At 43.8% G+C, this 17,191-nt stretch overlaps 2 protein-coding genes across 2 annotated transcripts in view; both read right to left on the bottom strand.

Moving 5' to 3' along the window:
* The window catches only part of Dcdc2c (doublecortin domain containing 2C), a 122,863-nt gene extending 120,483 nt beyond the window's left edge, over nucleotides 1-2,380 (bottom strand). Inside the window, exon 1 of the mRNA XM_045143510.1 lies at nucleotides 2,094-2,380. Coding sequence (XP_044999445.1) covers nucleotides 2,094-2,380 — 287 coding nt within the window. The remainder of the gene's footprint in view (nucleotides 1-2,093) is intronic.
* Nucleotides 2,381-3,580: 1,200 nt separating this feature from the next.
* The window catches only part of Allc (allantoicase), a 35,554-nt gene continuing 21,943 nt past the window's right edge, over nucleotides 3,581-17,191 (bottom strand). The window contains exons 7-11 of the mRNA XM_045144522.1: nucleotides 15,496-15,651; nucleotides 15,029-15,102; nucleotides 12,736-12,844; nucleotides 4,674-4,798; nucleotides 3,581-3,787 (exon numbers count right to left, since the gene is read on the bottom strand). Coding sequence (XP_045000457.1) covers nucleotides 3,581-3,787; nucleotides 4,674-4,798; nucleotides 12,736-12,844; nucleotides 15,029-15,102; nucleotides 15,496-15,651 — 671 coding nt within the window. The remainder of the gene's footprint in view (nucleotides 3,788-4,673; nucleotides 4,799-12,735; nucleotides 12,845-15,028; nucleotides 15,103-15,495; nucleotides 15,652-17,191) is intronic.

Genomic DNA, 17,191 nt, shown 5'->3' with positions numbered 1-17,191 from the left:
AAGTACCATGTGTTATTGCCCTCCCCATAAAGTATAAACAAAGCAGAAAAAGTGACAGATAGCTCCTCAATGATCCAGTGAACAGTACAGTTGAAGTGTGTGTGTGAAGTCAGTAGTTGTGATAAGTGTTCTTGGAGTGGCAGGGCATGGCATCTGAAGCAGAATGGTCACTGTGGGACCTTCTGCCTCAATACCTCCAGAGGAAAAGAAGCCAACTGTGGCAACCAGCACCAAGCATTTTGCAGAACATATCCATTTAAACACACAGTACCATGCAGTAGACATTCACCAGCCAACTTTGCTGATGAGAAAACAAGACCCTGAGGTTTCTTAGGTAGGGATGCCAGGATTTGATTCTACCCCTCACCCAACATAACCTTCCTCCTTCCCACCTTCCACTTTGTCTTGTCACCCCTAGGTTCCAGGCTACACATGGGTGGAAAGGGAGACCAGAGGAAAGATCCAGGGCCATGAATGCACCATCCATCAAGCTTTGCTTCCAAATCCAATTAAGGTCTTATTCCCTGGTGAATATTAGTTTTAACTGCTCAAAGTCTCAACAATTACAGAATATAAATCCTCACACAAGATGCCTTACACCACCAGTGGAAATTGTTTCCCAGAGCTTGATTCACCAACACTGGAGCTGATTTCGCACTTCACTGACCTAAGAAGCAGTGACGGCACTTTGAACTTCACTGGCAAATATTGTGCATCTATTTTCACATCAATAAAAGTGCATAAATAATGCACATTAGCCAGCACCATCTGCTGTGGGAGGCCCTATACAGGGATCACCCTTCCTTCCTCAGAAAATGAACTCCTACTGTAAAGGAAAGAAAAACACCTCAACATTTTTCCCAATATTTTTGCCAAAAGTCCAAAACTTTTCAAATTAAATTATGAGTAATCCTTCACAAAATTAAACAAATAAAAAGATGTATAGAAGCCGGGCGTAGTGGTGCACGCCTTTAATCCCAGCACTTGGGAGGCAGAAGTAGGAGGATCGCCATGAGTTCGAGGCCACCCTGAGACTACATAGTGAATTCCAGGTCAGCCTGGGCTAGAGTGAGACCCTACCTCAAAAAAAAAAAAAAAAAAAAGATGTCTAGAAACTGCCTAGATCCATTAAAAAGAGAGAGAGAAACACCCAAAGGAAAATAAGTCATGAGACTTAGGCCCGGTACCATGGTAGGTGCCTTTCACATAGGCTAATACAGAAGTTACGGCTATCTATAACATAACGTCCATCAGTCCCTAAAAAAGTAACCACAAAATAACATATCTGCAAACAAATATGTTGTCAGCGAACTCTCTTACAGAACAGGATTAGCACAGGAATAAATTTCAGCCTCAAATAAAAGTTAACCAAGACCTCTCAGCAACTGGGATGTGTGTGACTTAGGATACTTTTCCTCAAAAGAAGGAAGCTAAGTTTGCTTGTCTCCAAACGCCGTCAAGAACTGGAATCATCCTGGGCACGGTGGTACATGCTTCTAATCCCAGCACCAGGAATGCTGAGGCAGGAGGATTGCTGAGAGTTCAAGGCCTGCCTGCTCTACATACTGAGATCCAGGGCAGGCTGGGAAACACAGCATAGCATGATGAGAACGTTTCTCAACAACAAAAATGTGGGGGAATGGGAGGGTAGCTCACTGGTAAAGTACTAGCATAGCATGCCCAAGGTCCTGGGGTTAATCCCCAGAACCACAAAACAAAGAAAAAACAAATAAACAAAATGATAATAAATAGATACACCTTCTTCAGCTGCTGGTCTAATCAGCGAATCCTGCTGTTTGGAGAGTCCCAGTTCTTGCAAGGAGGAGAAACATGAATCCTTTCTGGAGACTCACACTAAGAAGTTGCCCACGTAAAACTACAAAAATGGAGTGCTTCACCAGAAAGCGGGTCACACGGAAATAAAGAACCACCAGGGAAAGGCCGGCCGACGGAAAAGCAGCCCCGCCCTGGGCCCCTGACGCCTTCCTGGGCCTTCCGCGGGCCGCTGGGACCCCAGGGAGGGCGCCCGCCGCCCCGGACGCGGAGGCGGAGGCGGACGCGGACGCGGGGAAGCCCGGGCGGGCCGCACTTACTCCAGCTTCTTGAAGCGCTCGCGGCCGGCCGCCACGTACTTGCCGCCCGCGTGCAGCGCGTCCAGCTCGCGCACGGGGTGGCCGCGCGTGGGCGTGTAGAGCCGCCGCACGCCGAAGGGCACGTCCACCTGCTCGGTCAGCTGCTCCAGCAGCGCCTCGAAGTTGGCCACGCGGCGCCGCGAGAACACGAACTTGCGGCCCACGAAGAACTGGTCCCCGTTGCGGTACACCAGGATGGTCTTGGCGGGCGTGGTGTCCACCAGCGCGTAGGGCCCGCGCGTACCCATGGCCGCTGCTCGCTCGGCTGGCTCGCGGGCAGTCACCTCGGGCTGGCGGCGCGGGTGTGACGCGCCCCGCGGGCGATTGTGACCACCAGGGGACCCGCACACGGTGAGGGACGGGCAGGCGCGGGACCAGGGCGGCGGAGAGGGCCCGGGGACGAGTGAGGAGACCCTAGGAAGCCAGGACAGATGAGAGGCGCCTAGAACGGAGAAAGATGAGGGCGGAAACACCCGGGGCAGGTGAGTAGGCCAGCAGGTATCCCGGGCAAGTGGCTGGCAGACAGAACTTTGAGGGAGAGCTTGCAGAGAGACCTCGGCCCAGGTGGAGAGGGTGGCAGAGAAATAGGACCAAAAAGGGCTGTAATCCGTGAGGTGGCAGAGCTCAGGGAGGAAGACAGAAGTTGCAGAAATGACTGCCCACCATGCCACTGTGGAAGCTAGGGGTCAGGACCATCAGACCTCCAGCTGGGTGGGTGCTGACAACTGCATAAGCCTCTGAACTTTGTTTCTTTTGTCGGCTCGGTCCACATGGCCACAGGCCTCCACTATCACAACCAGTAATTTGTCTGGAGCTATCTATATGAGATCTATATGATCACTAGCTACTACTGCAGGGTATCCCAAAGGCATAATATTCAGAATGAGTCCTCATTTGTGGAAGAATGATGAGGGAAGAGTCTTGGTCAGAGGGGATGGACAATTCTACAAATATGCTTTCCCAGTGGATTTTTTTTTTTGCAATATTTTATTTACCTATTTATTTGAGAAACAGGCAGGTAGAGAATGGGCACACCAGGGCCTCTAGCCACTACAAATGAACTCCAGACCCATGCACCACCTTGTGCATCTGGCTTACATGAGTACTTGGGAATCAAACCAGGCTAGCACCTTAACTACTGAGCCATCTCTCCAGCCACCACTTTCCCAAAAGTTTTGACGGGCCCAAACAAACTCTCAAAGATCACGGGCTCCACACACATAAGCTAAAGAAAATTACTATTGTAAAATAACAGTGACTTAATGTTTTTTCAAAAAAGTAATTCCTCAGGACACCAGCCACCACGCAAGGATATGGCCAGTTTTTAGGGTAGCAACATGAGTCAGAGACCAGTTGGTGGAATGACTTTATTGAACCACTAGGTGTTCATAACACTGAAGACATGAGTCCACGATTGCTGCCAGGTAGACATGTTGTTAAGTGTGGGATTAAAGGTTCGTCTTGAAGCCTGTCTTAACCGAGAACTTCAGCATGGGCTTCTCCCGGGGCCGTAGCAAGCAGATGGAGCTGGGGAAGCCCTTTAGCCGGAGGCGGCTCACACCCCCATCAGGAATGATGGTGAGTCTCGCATGCGTGATGACATCTTGCAGCTCCAAGGTTAGACTGTCCAACAAATGATTTTGGTTGGGAGATAGCTGGAAGACAAGTAGGTGTAAGGTCCTTTTTAGCCATGCAAACATGGATCATAGAGTATATCTGCCTTTTGTGAATGTGTACAGATGTGGCTTTTAAAGTGTAATCATTTTACTGTTAAACTTAGCAGCGATTGAAATGTTTCCCAATACTGCAAAACTGAACTTGAGAAGTTAGGCCTGGGGCAAAGACCTGTAATCCCAACTGCTCAGGAGGCTGAGAAAGAAGAATCACAAGTCCAAGGCCAGCCTGGGCAAATTATCAAGACTCTCTCAAAAAGTTGAAAGAGGACCAGGGATATAGATCAGTAGTAGGATACCATCTAGCATATATGAAGCCCTGAGTTCACTCCCCAGTTCTGAAATTTAAAAAGTTAACTCCAAGCTGGAGAGATGGCTTAGCGGTTAAGCACTTGCCTGTGAAGCCTAAGGACCCCAGTTTAAGGCTCAATTCCCCAGGACCCACGTTAGCCAGATGCACAAGGGGGCGCACGCATCTGGAGTTCGTTTGCAGTGGCTGGAGGCCCTGGCACGCCCATTCTCTCTCTCTCTCTGCCTCTTTATCTGTCTGTCGCTATCAAATAAATGCATAAAAATAAACTAAAAAAATTTAAAAAGTTAACTTCATGGGCTGGAGAAATGGCTTGGCAGTTAAGTCGCTTGCATGTGAAGCCCAAGAACCCAGGTTCAGCACCATAGTACCCACGTAAACCAGATGCACAAAGGGGCACATGCATCTGGAGTTTGTTTGCAGTGGCTAGAGGCCCTGGCATGCCCCTTCTCTCCCTCTCTCTGTCTCTTTCTCTTTTAAATAAATAAAATATTTTTTTAAAGTAAACTTGAAAACAGCACTCACTGTGGGCTTGTCCTCTCTCTGTACCCCACAAACCTTGGTAGTGGGAAGCAGTGGCTTCCACTTATGGGCCGGCAGAATCCACTTATGCTTGATCATATCTTCCTCTTCCTGAGTAGTCAAGATGCACCCATCCACTTTGCAGCTGTCAGGAGAATTACCTATTGAGCAAATACAGACTTGAGCACAGAGCACCTCAGCACAGCTTAGCTTATGAGATCAAAACCCAGAAAGAATAAGCCATCTGGGATGAAGTTGGACTGCCTCAGGAAGGAGAAGTATGTGTACTGTTAGAGGAATATGAACAGCTGGCTGTGTGCTAGTGAGCTGGCTAACATATTTGGCTAGTATTCTAACTTTGAAAGCTGGAGGTGTTTGATAAATTTTGTGGGCTGCAATTCAAACTGCTTGCATACCACCATGTAGCACCTCTAAAATTATGATGAAACTGGGAAATGCTTTCTTTAGGGTGTCATATTGTAATGTGGCAATAAAAACAAAAACTCTTAGCTGGGCATGGTGGCTCATAACTATATTCCCAAAACTCTCAGTACTCATAAGGATGAGGTAGGAAGATTACCATGTATTCAAGTTAGCCTGTACTACTAGAGAGTTCCAGATCAGTCCGGGCTAGAGTAGACCTGCCTCAAAAAAAAAAAAGATGGCATCCGACTAACACACCGCACCTCCCCAGGAAGGAAAGGCAAGGCATTAAGGGTTCACTGGGTCTTTTAGGGAAGAGCAATCTCTGATAGAGCACCAGTGAGAGGGAAGGAATCAGCTGATTCCTTCACTCTTGGGTAGTCCACCAGACCCCAATCCCGCCAAGCACCCTCCCTAGCCATAGTCCCAGCCTCAGGATACTCCCACACTTACTGCAGGAAAGGGGACCCAGGCCAGCATAGTTCCACTTGCCACGCTGCGCAGGACTGATCGCCCAGCTACCCCTGCCCACCGGCCAATGCGAGCTCAGGCCCGATCTGTCCGTCTGCCCACCACGCATGCACAGGCAAGCTCATCCTGCTCTGCCCATCTCCTGCAAGTGCAAGCTCAGGCACATTCCACCTGCCTACACAAGATTAGGCCTGCTCTGCCTGTCCACCTCCCGTGCAAGCTTGGGCCTGCTCCGTCCATCCGCCTGTGCCAGCTCAGGCCAATCCCCTGTCTGCCCGCTGTGCGAGTGAGCTCAGGCCAATCTGCCCACCCACATATGAGCTCAGGACCACTCTCCCCATCCACTTATCAGAGTGCAAGCTAAGGTCCACTCTCCTGAAGAGGCATCACTTCCCCCACCAATTGAGACCACAGTCCTACTCTCCCTGCCCTTACACTGTGATGGGCAGACCATAGCGCAAAAGAAATAACATGAAAAATCAAATGCAAGTAAGTCCAATAAGATCGCAAAGTACTACGATGGATGTATCTAATCAAAACATAGAAGAGACATTAGGATCAGAACACTAAACTGCAGCTATAAGCAATGCAACCCTGACCAAGCTTCTGGTAGAACTTCCAGAAAAGCAACAAAGGACTGATAATCATGTGGATGCTGCCATCACTAGACTAGACCTAATAGATAAGAAAATGGAAGGAGTTCAAAGACAGTTAAGAGATATGAAGGAGAGTGAAAAAGAAGAGGACCTCAAAAATCAGCTGGTGGGGCCGGGCCAAAAAAAAAAAAAAAAAATCAGTTGGTGATGCTATATTAAGACCTAAAGAAATGCAAGGATGAATTCCAAGAAGCATTAAAAAAATCAGAAAATGATGTAAAAAGGTAACATGACAGAGGGTTGGAAACTATGCATAGAAAAGTAATAGAAAATGCAAACCTAATTGAACAAGCCCAAAACTCTTCAGAAGCTCTCAAGAATAGAATCAGCTATGCAGAGGATAGAAGCTCAGATCTGGAACACTAAACAGAAAAAACAGTTCAAGAATTCAAAAGTTTCAGTAAGTTCAAAATTTTCTGTGAACAAAACATGCAGGAATTATGGGATACCCTTAAACATCCTAACATTCAGATCATGGGAATACCAGAAAAGGAAGAAATTGAGACCAAGAGCATGGAGAATTTATTTAACGAAATAACCAAAGAAAACTTTCCCACTCTCTCAAAAGAAAGGCCCATCAAGATACAGGAAGCTAACAGAACTCCAAACAGATTAGACAAAAGGAAAAACTCTCCAAGACATATTATCATAAAGACTCCAAACATTGACAACAAAGAGAAAGTCCTAAAAGCAGCTAGAGAAAAACAGCATATCACTTTTAAAGGTAACCCCATCAGAATTACTTCAGACTACTCAATAGAAACCCAAAAAGCCAGAAGGGCCTAGAATGGAACACTGCAAAGTCTAAGAACCTATGGCTTCCAACCCAAACTACTCTATCCAGCAAAAGTATCCCTCATAATAAAAGTGAAAGAAAACACTTCCATAACAAAACTCAACTTTACAACTATATGAACACAAAACCAAACATACAGAGTATTTCAGTAAATTTTCTACACAGAAGAATCAAAGAATCAACCTTATGTACCTACAAGAAGCAGATCACAATAACCTAACTCAGAAAAGGCACAAAAAACTTTAAAGTCCATGAAAACACCAAACCACATAAACCAACATAATATGGCAGGGATCAAATCAAACCTCACAGTCATTACACTGAATATCAATGGCCTTAATTCACCCATCAAGAGACACAAGCTAACAGGATGGATCATAAAATTAGACCCCTCAATCTGTTGGCTTCAAGAAACCCATCTCACCACTAAAGACAGACATATCCTCAGGGTAAAAGGGTGGAAAACAATATTCCAAACAAATGGGAATAAGAAACAAGCAGGCGTATCTAAACTAATATTGGATAAAATACACTTCAAACCAAAAATAATCCAAAAAGACAAGGCCACTTCCTACTTATCAAGGGAATGATCCATCAAGAGGACATCACAATCATAAATCTTTATGCACCAAACACAGAGGCACCACAGTTTATAAAACAAAACCTACTTGACAATGAAGCAGAAATAACCACCATCATCATCATACTTGGGTGCTTCAATATGCCATTATCAGTAATAGATCATCCAAACAGAAACTTGACAGGGAAGCAAGAGAGCTCAACAAAACCATAGCTCACTTACACCTAATGGACACCTACAGAATATTTCGTCCCAGATCCACAGACTACACATTCTTCTCATGGAACATTCTCTAAAATAGATCTTATACTGTGTCACAAAGGCTGCCTCCATATATTTAGGAAGATTAACATAATTCCCTGCATGATATCAGATCACAATGCTATATTGCTAAAAATTAACAACAAGAGACCCACCAAACCCTAGAAACTGAAAAGCACACTTTTAAACAATAAATAGGAAATGGATTAAATAAAAAATGAAATTTGTGAAATTTCTAGAAAATTAGTGACAATGAGAACACTTTGTACCAAAACTTATGGGACACAATGAAGACAGTCCTCAGGAAAATTCATAGCACTAGATGCCTTCATAACAAAGACAGGTCCCAAATCAACAAGATTGACAAACCCCTGGCCAATGTGATCAAGCACAAAAAAAGAGATGCTTCAAATTTACAAAATTAGAAATGAAGAAGGGGAGGTCACAACAGACATAAATGAAATTGGGAGAATCATCAGGATTTATTTCAAAAAAAAAAAAAAAAACTCTACTCCACAAAACTGGATAATGTGGAGGAGATGGATAAATTCCTGGATGCATACCATCTATCAAAGCTAAACTCAGAGCAGATTAATCACCTCAATGAACCCATCACACTCATGGAGATTGAAAAAGTAATTTTAAAAAACCTCCCCAAAAAGAAGAGTTCAGGACCAGATGGCTTCTCAGCTGAATTCTACCAAACCTTCATGGAAGAACTGAAACCAGTCTTTCTCAAGCTGTGCCACACAACTGGAGAAAGCTCCCCAACTCCTTCTATGAAGCTAGTATCACCCTAATTCCAAAACCAGGCAGAGATGCCACAAGAAAAGAAAACTACCAGCCTATTTCCCTAATGAACTTAATCCTGAACAAAATCCTCGCAAAGTGAATCCAACAACATATCAAAAGCATTATCCACCTTGATAAAGTGGGATTCATCCCAGGAACACAGGGATGGCTCAACATAAGGAAAGCAATATGGAGACTCCTTAAAAAGCTGACTACAGAGTTACCAACAGACCCAGTTATTCTCTTAGCATTTACCCTAAAACCTCCAAGCTTCAGTCCAGAGAAATTTCCTAAACCATGTTTATAGCTGCTCAATTTGTAATAGCAAATAGCTGGAATCAACCTAGATGTCCATCACTAGATGAATGAATAACTAAGATGTGGTATATCTACAAGATGGAATTCTCCAAAGCAGTAAGCAAAAATGACACAATGAAATTTGAAGAAAAATGGTCAAACCTGGAACAGATCATTTTCAGTGAACTCACCCAATCACAGAAAGATAATCACCACATAGTCTCACTCATCTACAGCACCTAACCTGAATCTACCTGAGATACTAACCTAGCAAGCATCTTAAGGACTGGACAACAGGGTGGGTGGGGAGGAAGGGGAGGGAAAGGTAGGGGTGGAGGACACAAATCTGGACCCAAATGGCAATGGTACCATAACATTCTACATCCTAAAAGACAGACCAAATGGTTGAGCCTTCACCAGGCCCTTAGGTGGAACACCTGAGTCACAAGACCCTACAGAGCGTATGATGAAGACTGACCTTAATCTTCTACTGCTTCTCTCCCCCCCCCCCCACTTCTCTCTAACACTTTTATATTACTTATCTTTTTCTTCCTTCTCTTCATGGGCACTGACCTATAACTCCTGTAACTGCAGGTGGCTATCATCCACAATGAGCTTTTGATCAGAAAGACCTACAAAGTTTCCTAAAAGAATGACAGATTTTTGTCAGAGTACTTGATGACCCACCCAAGGTTAGTGGTAAGACCCTACTGCTGAAGACATCATATGCAGTTGACACATAACATGGAGTGACATGGCTGGAAGCTGGAAGAGAGTCAGTTCCCAGATAGTGAGCGTGTCTAGTGCCAGAAGGTGCTACGTGGGCAAATGGGGGAAAATGACCAATATCTGTCCAAACAACTCATGATCTAACCTACTTAACAGCAAGTAACCTGTCGTGATGCTCACACAAATGCAGTAGTGGTGCACAGCCATGGTGGGAAACCAACTGCTCTTGATTTGGCTAACTGATCCAGTCAGTGGAACAGAACCCATAGCTGAAGCTGGGAAACAAGTCAGAATCAGATCCAAAAATGAACCCTCTCTCCATTATCAAGTTCCCACTAATTGTGGGCTACAAGAAGGCCTACACCTATTAACTTCTCTCTAAAAAAATAATGGTTACCCCATTTATCTGGGGCTAACTTTACTCTCTGTCAAAGAATCTGCTTCTCTTTTTTAGATAGACACAGATCCTAAGGAGAGAACCACCCCATCACACCTCAAAAAGGGCCCCAGATGAAACTAAGAATAATTGGCAAAACAAGCTAGTATGATGTTTTATTGGTGAACTGGGTACCAGCACAAGGGTGAAGGAGATTGACACAGACTACAATCAACTCCCACCACATCAGATATCCAGAGACACAGAAGCCCCCAAGACCTAATCACTGAAGCAAACCTAAAATGAATCCAACATGGCTCAGAGAAATTTGCAGAAGAGGGGGCAGAAAGAATGTCAGAGCCACATATTGGATCATGATACACAGAGACATTTCCTCCTACCCATAACTGATGGCTAACCCACAATGCATGACCCATATACCCCATCAAGGAGGGGCCAGGTGGAGGGGGAAGTACAGGGAAGAGGCTAACAATGGTACCAACTTGACTGTATTCACTGAGTACAAAACTAATTTTATACACACACACACACACATACACACACACACACACACACACACACACACACACACACACACACACATATATATATATAAAATAAATAAAAGGAAAACAAAAGCCCTGAGCCACAGTAATGAATGCAAAGTCCCAAACATGCCATACCCCAGAATTTCTGAGTTGTCTCCTGGTGAAAGAATACAGCCCTGAGTTTCTTTCCTTTCTGCACAGGGGAGTAAAAGTACTATAGCAGACATGTTCCATGGTCTTGTGAGGAAAATTCTAAGACTGAAGGACCAGTGAGGAGTTATAATCCAAGACTCAGTCACAAAAGCTCATCACTGCCAGTATGCCCTCTTTGTGGCTCATGTTCTGTGACAGTGGCTTCTCACAAGTGGCTGAACATGCTCTGAGTTGTGTGCGAATTCAGGGATGCAGGAAATGATCATTAGAGCTGCCATTTCTGTGTGTGTGTGCATGCATGCATTTCCTAAGTTCTGCATACTCAATGTGAGTGAACCTAATTTAGTACATCATTGATAATTGTGGATACCTGCATGCTCCTTCATTCCCAAGATAGCTATCATACTGTTCCAGAGATCTTCCTACCTTAATGTGGCTTGGAGTGATAGCTGAGCAGATTTTACTGCTTGTTGTCAGCTGTTGACTAAACTACCCTTGGTGAAAATAGGTTATTTGTACCGGTCATGAAGAAAACTAAAGATGCCACTGAAATGCAGGCATACACAAACATCAAATAATAATTTTAAAAAGACATTCATAGTTGGTGTTTTATAGGAATGTTGAGATGAGCTAAGCCATGCAGAAAAGTGAAAACAAAAGTAAGCCAAAGTTAGTAGGTCTCTTAAAAATCATCTGTACCCACTAAGCTACAGTAAGTAAATCTGGCCTTCATTTTATAAGATGCTGTAACATAATAACTAAAGTCCTAATGATTTGGAAAACCAGCCATCCAGGGCCAGAGAGATGGCTCCATGATTTAGAGAGCACTTGCTGTGCAAGCCTAAGGAGGCTTGAGAGGCCTCTCAGATTTGATACCCGAGACCAACATAAACAGCTAGGTATGGCCACAGGTGTCTTTAATCCCAATTCTATGAGGAGCAGAGACTCAAGAATCACAGGAACTCATGGGGAAAATAATGATGAGCTCTGAGATCAGCAAGAGATTGAGGCTTAAAAAAAAGAATGGGCAGGTGTCTGCAGAGATCCAGAGGCTCCTAAAAGCCCACCACCAAAGTAGACTTAAAACACACCCAACTTGGCTCAGGGAATTTTGCATAAGAGGGGGTGGAAATATTATTAGAGCCACAAGTTGGGATATTTTGCACAGAGACATTGCCTGTCCCCAATAACTGACTGCTACTCCCACAATGTGTAACCCACAGGGAAAACCAACCCCACTGAGGAGGGCCCCCAGCAGAATAGGGGCAGGGACAAGGGAAAGGATGGTCCCAACACATGGTGTATTCATTCTTAGTATGTTCATAACTAATTTAAAAAAAAAAAGAATGGACAGAAGAGTGACAGAGCAAGACACCCAACATTCTGTTCCAGCCACCACAGGCGAGTACATGGGTACATACACATGTGCACATTCACACACACACATGAACACACTCTCACAAGCAAAACAAAAGCTACCAAAATAATAAATATAAACTGCCACCATCCATTAGAGACAGCTAAGCAATTGAAAATATCTAGTCCAATACTTATGTCCCACAATGATTATACAATGTCACTCAACATAATAAACTATGTTATATTTCCTAAGAAATAAGATCAAGAATAAATGGGCTGCTTTTCCAGCTTGTCTTACTACTGGAAGTAAACTGGAGAAGAAATAGTCATCCACCCAGTTAGTGTGCTCAGGCTATTCCCGTAACAAGAGGCTTCCCTGCTTTTTGTCACAGGCTCTTTGCACATTGGATGCAGAACCTCCGAGCAACCTGGATTCTTGGATAACCTTCAAAGCCACTCATTCCAACCCTAGCCTTCATAAACAGGGCACTGGACTGCAGCATTAAGGTAACCTGCTCAAAACTACACTGCTGAGAGGAAAAAAAGAAAAAGAAAAAAAAAAAAAAAAACAAGATCCCCAGCCCTGCTCCCACAGAACGCATTATCTGTACAGTGAACACACCACCTGGACAGTTCTTCCTGTGGCTTGACACTTACCTTTAAAGTATTTGGTATCAATTTCAATTTGAGTTATGACTCCAGGATGTGCCAGTCGGAACAGTGCCCACTCACAGCCTGGGACCTGGAGGATGCCATTCTCATCATTCTGGAATTTAAAAATAAGAATAAATAAGCAGGAGAGATGGCTCAGTAGTTAAAGGTGTTTGCTTGAAAAACCTGACGGTCCAGATCCCAGTACCCACATAAATCCAGATGCACAAAGTGACACATGCATCTGGAGTTCATTTGCAGTGGCAAGAGGCCCTAGCATACCCATTCTTTTTCTTTTTTTCTTCTCTCTCTCTCTCTCCCTCTTTCCCTCTCTCCCTCTCCCTCTCCCTCTCCCTCCCTCCCTCCCTCTCTCTCTCTCTCTCTCTCTCTCTCTCTCTCTCTCTCTCTCGATAAATAAAACTATAAAATAATAAGAATAAAAGGTACACCAACGCAGATTCAGGAAAGCCATCCTAAACATCAGCAGGTGAAGGAGATTGACATTTCATTTTATGCTCTTTTATGTCTTACAAAAACGATATGCTGGCATATGCTATAATCTCAGCACTGGGGAGGTGGAGGCAGGAGGATCAGGAGTTCAAGATCATTTAGTGTGTTTGAGGACAGCTTGGGCTACTTGAGGCCTTACCTCAAATATTTTTTTATGATCTAATTAATATGTGATTCTTTTGTTTGTAAATTGTGCCTTTGCTCTTAACCCTTTAATTCTTTGTTCTGCGTTCTGATTTCATTGGGTACTTGATAAATTTCTATAAATTCCTAATATAATTTCTTTTGTCAATTATAAGTCTATGCAGAATGATGTAGACAAAAATATCTTGGGCTGGAGAGATGGCTTAGCAGTTAAGGTGCTTGATGGGAAAGCCTAAGGATCCATGTTCAACTCTCTGTCCCACGTAAGCCAGACACACAAGGTGATGTAAGCATGCAAGGTCACACATGAGCTCAAGGTGGTACACGTGTCTAGAGGCCCTGGCATGCCAATTCATCCCCTCCCCACCTCTCTCATTTAAAAAAAAAATTAAAAAAGATCTTTATTCACAGATCCTCTAATCAGTTTGTTTGGCCTTCCAAAGCAAGCATCTTCCTGATCACCGTCTCTTCTGACAGCCTGTCTTCCAATCTTGGTTTGCAGGCAGGAGAGTATCTATTTACACCTGGAAGGACTGTGACAAGAGGTCAAAGCTATGAGTGGGTCTAGCAACTGCCTTTTAGTGGAATTTGCAAGCTAAATATGGTTTTGCTTTGGTCTTCTTATCTCCAGTTAGTTACTGGACAAACTGAACAGCTGAGTTGACTCTTGCAGCATCTGTCAGCCTAGGAAACATCTTAAAGCATACCAAACTGTTGTTTTCTCCAGATCTACCAACATTATTCATAGAGTTGAATCATAAACCATAGATTCTTTTGTTTATTAAAGAAATAAAATATTCCAAAACTTTTATTGTTTTCATTTTGGTTTTTATGGACAATTTTTACACACATGTATATTTTGATCATAATCTCCTCATTATCTTCTCTTGACCTTCCCATCCCCTTTCCTCTGAACCCCAACCCAACTAATCTCTCTTCTATTCTGATGTATTTTTTTTTCTTGTGTATTTGTGCAACATATTGAGTTTACTTAAGGTTTGCCTGCATGAGCATGGGTGGGGATTTACTTACCAGAGCACATGTAACTTACAGGGTGTTCTGTATCCCAGACTGGCCCAAAACGCACTGTGTAGTTGTAATAGCTTGACTATAAATGCCCTCCTCCCTGCCCCATAGCCTCATGTATTTGAATACTTACTCCCAGCTGGTGGTGCTGTTCTGGAAGATGATGGAACCTTTAAGAAGCAGAGTTTTTCTGCAGGAAGTAAGTCACTTGGGGCAAGTCTTGAAGTGTTATAGTCCAGCCCTACTTGCCATTCTCTTGCTCTCTAATTCCTCCCTGATGTTGTGATAATGTGATGCCTGCTTCCTTGCTCCTGCCGTCTGTTTCCCATCATGATAGAATCTGTCCTCTGAATTGTAAGCCAGAATGAACCCTTTCCTTCCTCAGTTGCTTCTGGTTGGGTACTTTGTCCCAGCAATGAGAAAATGACTAATACAATAGTTAAGGATGACCTTGAACTCTAACCTCCACCACCCTAGTGCTGGGATTATAGGCATTTAACACTATGCCCAGCTCAGGAGGTTTCTTAATGAAGTGAAAATTTCTTTGATGTGAAATGAAATAAGTGTTTTAAAAACACATTGTAGAAAAATGTAAAACCACAGTCGTTTCTAGTCTTACTTGTAACACTGGGGGCCTGTCCAGCCTTCTTGCAGTTTCCCAGCCATCTGCCATGGACTTGGGCTTGCCAACACCTACCAGAGATAATTGGGGTTAATGGTGTCAGCTGTGATTTAATTTCAGTGCAGGAATGAGTGTCTGGTGTCATTAAATTTCACACCTATATTCATGAGCCTTACTACACAAATTATTTTCAGTACAAGTGATACTTCAGAGAATTTACAGCCACAGAGTTGGCAAACTTTCATCTTATAGCATCTTCTCAGGCCAGAGTTTAGGAAGGACCACAGTTAGTACTAGCCTACTCCATGTCATAAAGACATCGAATTATACCCATGGACAGCTAGCTCATCTTTATGCCATACTTCAAAGAGACCCCTCCTCTGGTATTATTTTGGTCATATCAAGAATTCAGTGCTGGTGCCCACACCTCTTCATGATGCCCAGCTCCTGGGACAACCTCTTACCTATTATATTATTTGGGTGTCCAAAATGTGCATTACTAAATCCCACACAAACACCCCCAGATGCGATGGCCACCAAATCTACAGGCTCTGAGGAGTCCATTGCAGCCCAGTCCCTCTGTCCAGTGCCATAAACTCTAAGGCGTGCGATACCACCATCTGTAAAAAGAAAGGAGTCCTAGTGACTGTTTGAAGGGTGGATGCTGGGGTGTCATGATCCCTGGTCCACTTGCCTGATCCAATCTCCTCTGCTGCGGGGCACCCCACACCTACCAAGTTGTATTCCTTAAACACAGCACACCCACTGCCCAGGCCCCTGCCCTTACACAGCCTTATACTTCAAGACATTGTCATTCTTGACTCTCACCTCATGGTTCCAGAAAGGTCTTCCCTCACCATCAGAGCTCCTCACCTGACCTCCAAGGTCAATTTTATATAGCCCTGCTTCTTTGCTTCATAGCTGTAATCACAGTCTAAAGCTAACTTTTTTAAATTATTTTACAGAGGAAGACAAAGAATGGGTGTGCCAGGGCCTCCAGCCACTGCAAACGAACTCCAGATGCATGTGCCCCCTTATAAATCTGGCTTACGTGGGTCCTGGGGAATTGAACCTGGGTCCTTTGGCTTTGCAGGCAAATGCCTTAACTGCTAAGCTATCTCTACAGCCCTAAAGCTACCTTTTTGTTTTATTTTTTTCTATTTTATTGAGAATTTTAATACATTAACATGCTGTAATTGGATCATAATCCCCTTCTAGCACCTCATTAGTCCCCTTCCCACCCCAATCCCAGTGAACCCACTCCTCTTTCAATGTAGTCCCCATTCTATTTTGATATCTTTTTTTTTCTTCCCTCCTCCATCATGTATGAAAAACTTAATCAAGATGCTGAAAACAAGAGACTGTTAACTCTATCACACCCTCCCAAGTTTCATGGAACATTGTGAAAAAGAGGACATAAAGTCAGGTGTGGTGGCAACGCCTTTAATCCCAGCACTTAGGAGGCAGAAGTAGGAGGATCATCATGAAGTTCAAGGCCACTCTAAGACTACATAGTGAATTCCAAGTCAGCCTGGGCTAGAGTGAGACAGTACTTCGAAAAAGATGACAGATGAGGTGAGGGAGACATGAGAATAGAAGAATGGGGAAGAGGAGTGCTTTGCAATACTGTCTTCCAAACACAAAGTAGTCATGACACTCATGACCTCACAGTGGCTGATGCTGCCTACTTAGGATTTGCATAATGGGGAGGGGGCAGTGATTACATCAAAATAGAAGAGAGGCTACTTGGAAAGAAGGGATTCAGTGGAGGAGATTTGGAGAGGGGAAGGGAGATTGGTGGGTGTTGATTAGGATCATGACATATTATCTATGTGCTGAGATTGTTAATTTAAAAAACTAAAAAGGCCATGCACAAGAATTAAGTCCAAATGGATTAAAGACCTTAACATCAGACCTGAAACTCTGAAACTGCTAGAGAAAAAAGTAGGGGAAACCCTTCAACATATTGGTCTTGGCAAAGACTTTCTGAATACAACCCCAATTGCTCAGGCAATAAAACCACAGATTAATCACTGGGACCTCATGAAATTACAAAGATTTTGCACTGCAAAGGACACAGTGAAAAAAGCAAAGAGGCAACCCACAGAATGGGAAAAAATCTTCGCCAGCTATATATCTGATAGAGGATTAATATCTAGG

The sequence above is a fragment of the Jaculus jaculus genome, chromosome 2, assembly GCF_020740685.1.
Source record: "Jaculus jaculus isolate mJacJac1 chromosome 2, mJacJac1.mat.Y.cur, whole genome shotgun sequence".
NCBI classification, from domain to species: domain Eukaryota; kingdom Metazoa; phylum Chordata; class Mammalia; order Rodentia; family Dipodidae; genus Jaculus; species Jaculus jaculus.
The sequence above is the reverse complement of the archived record's forward strand: the minus strand, read 5'-3'. Positions and strand labels throughout refer to the sequence as shown.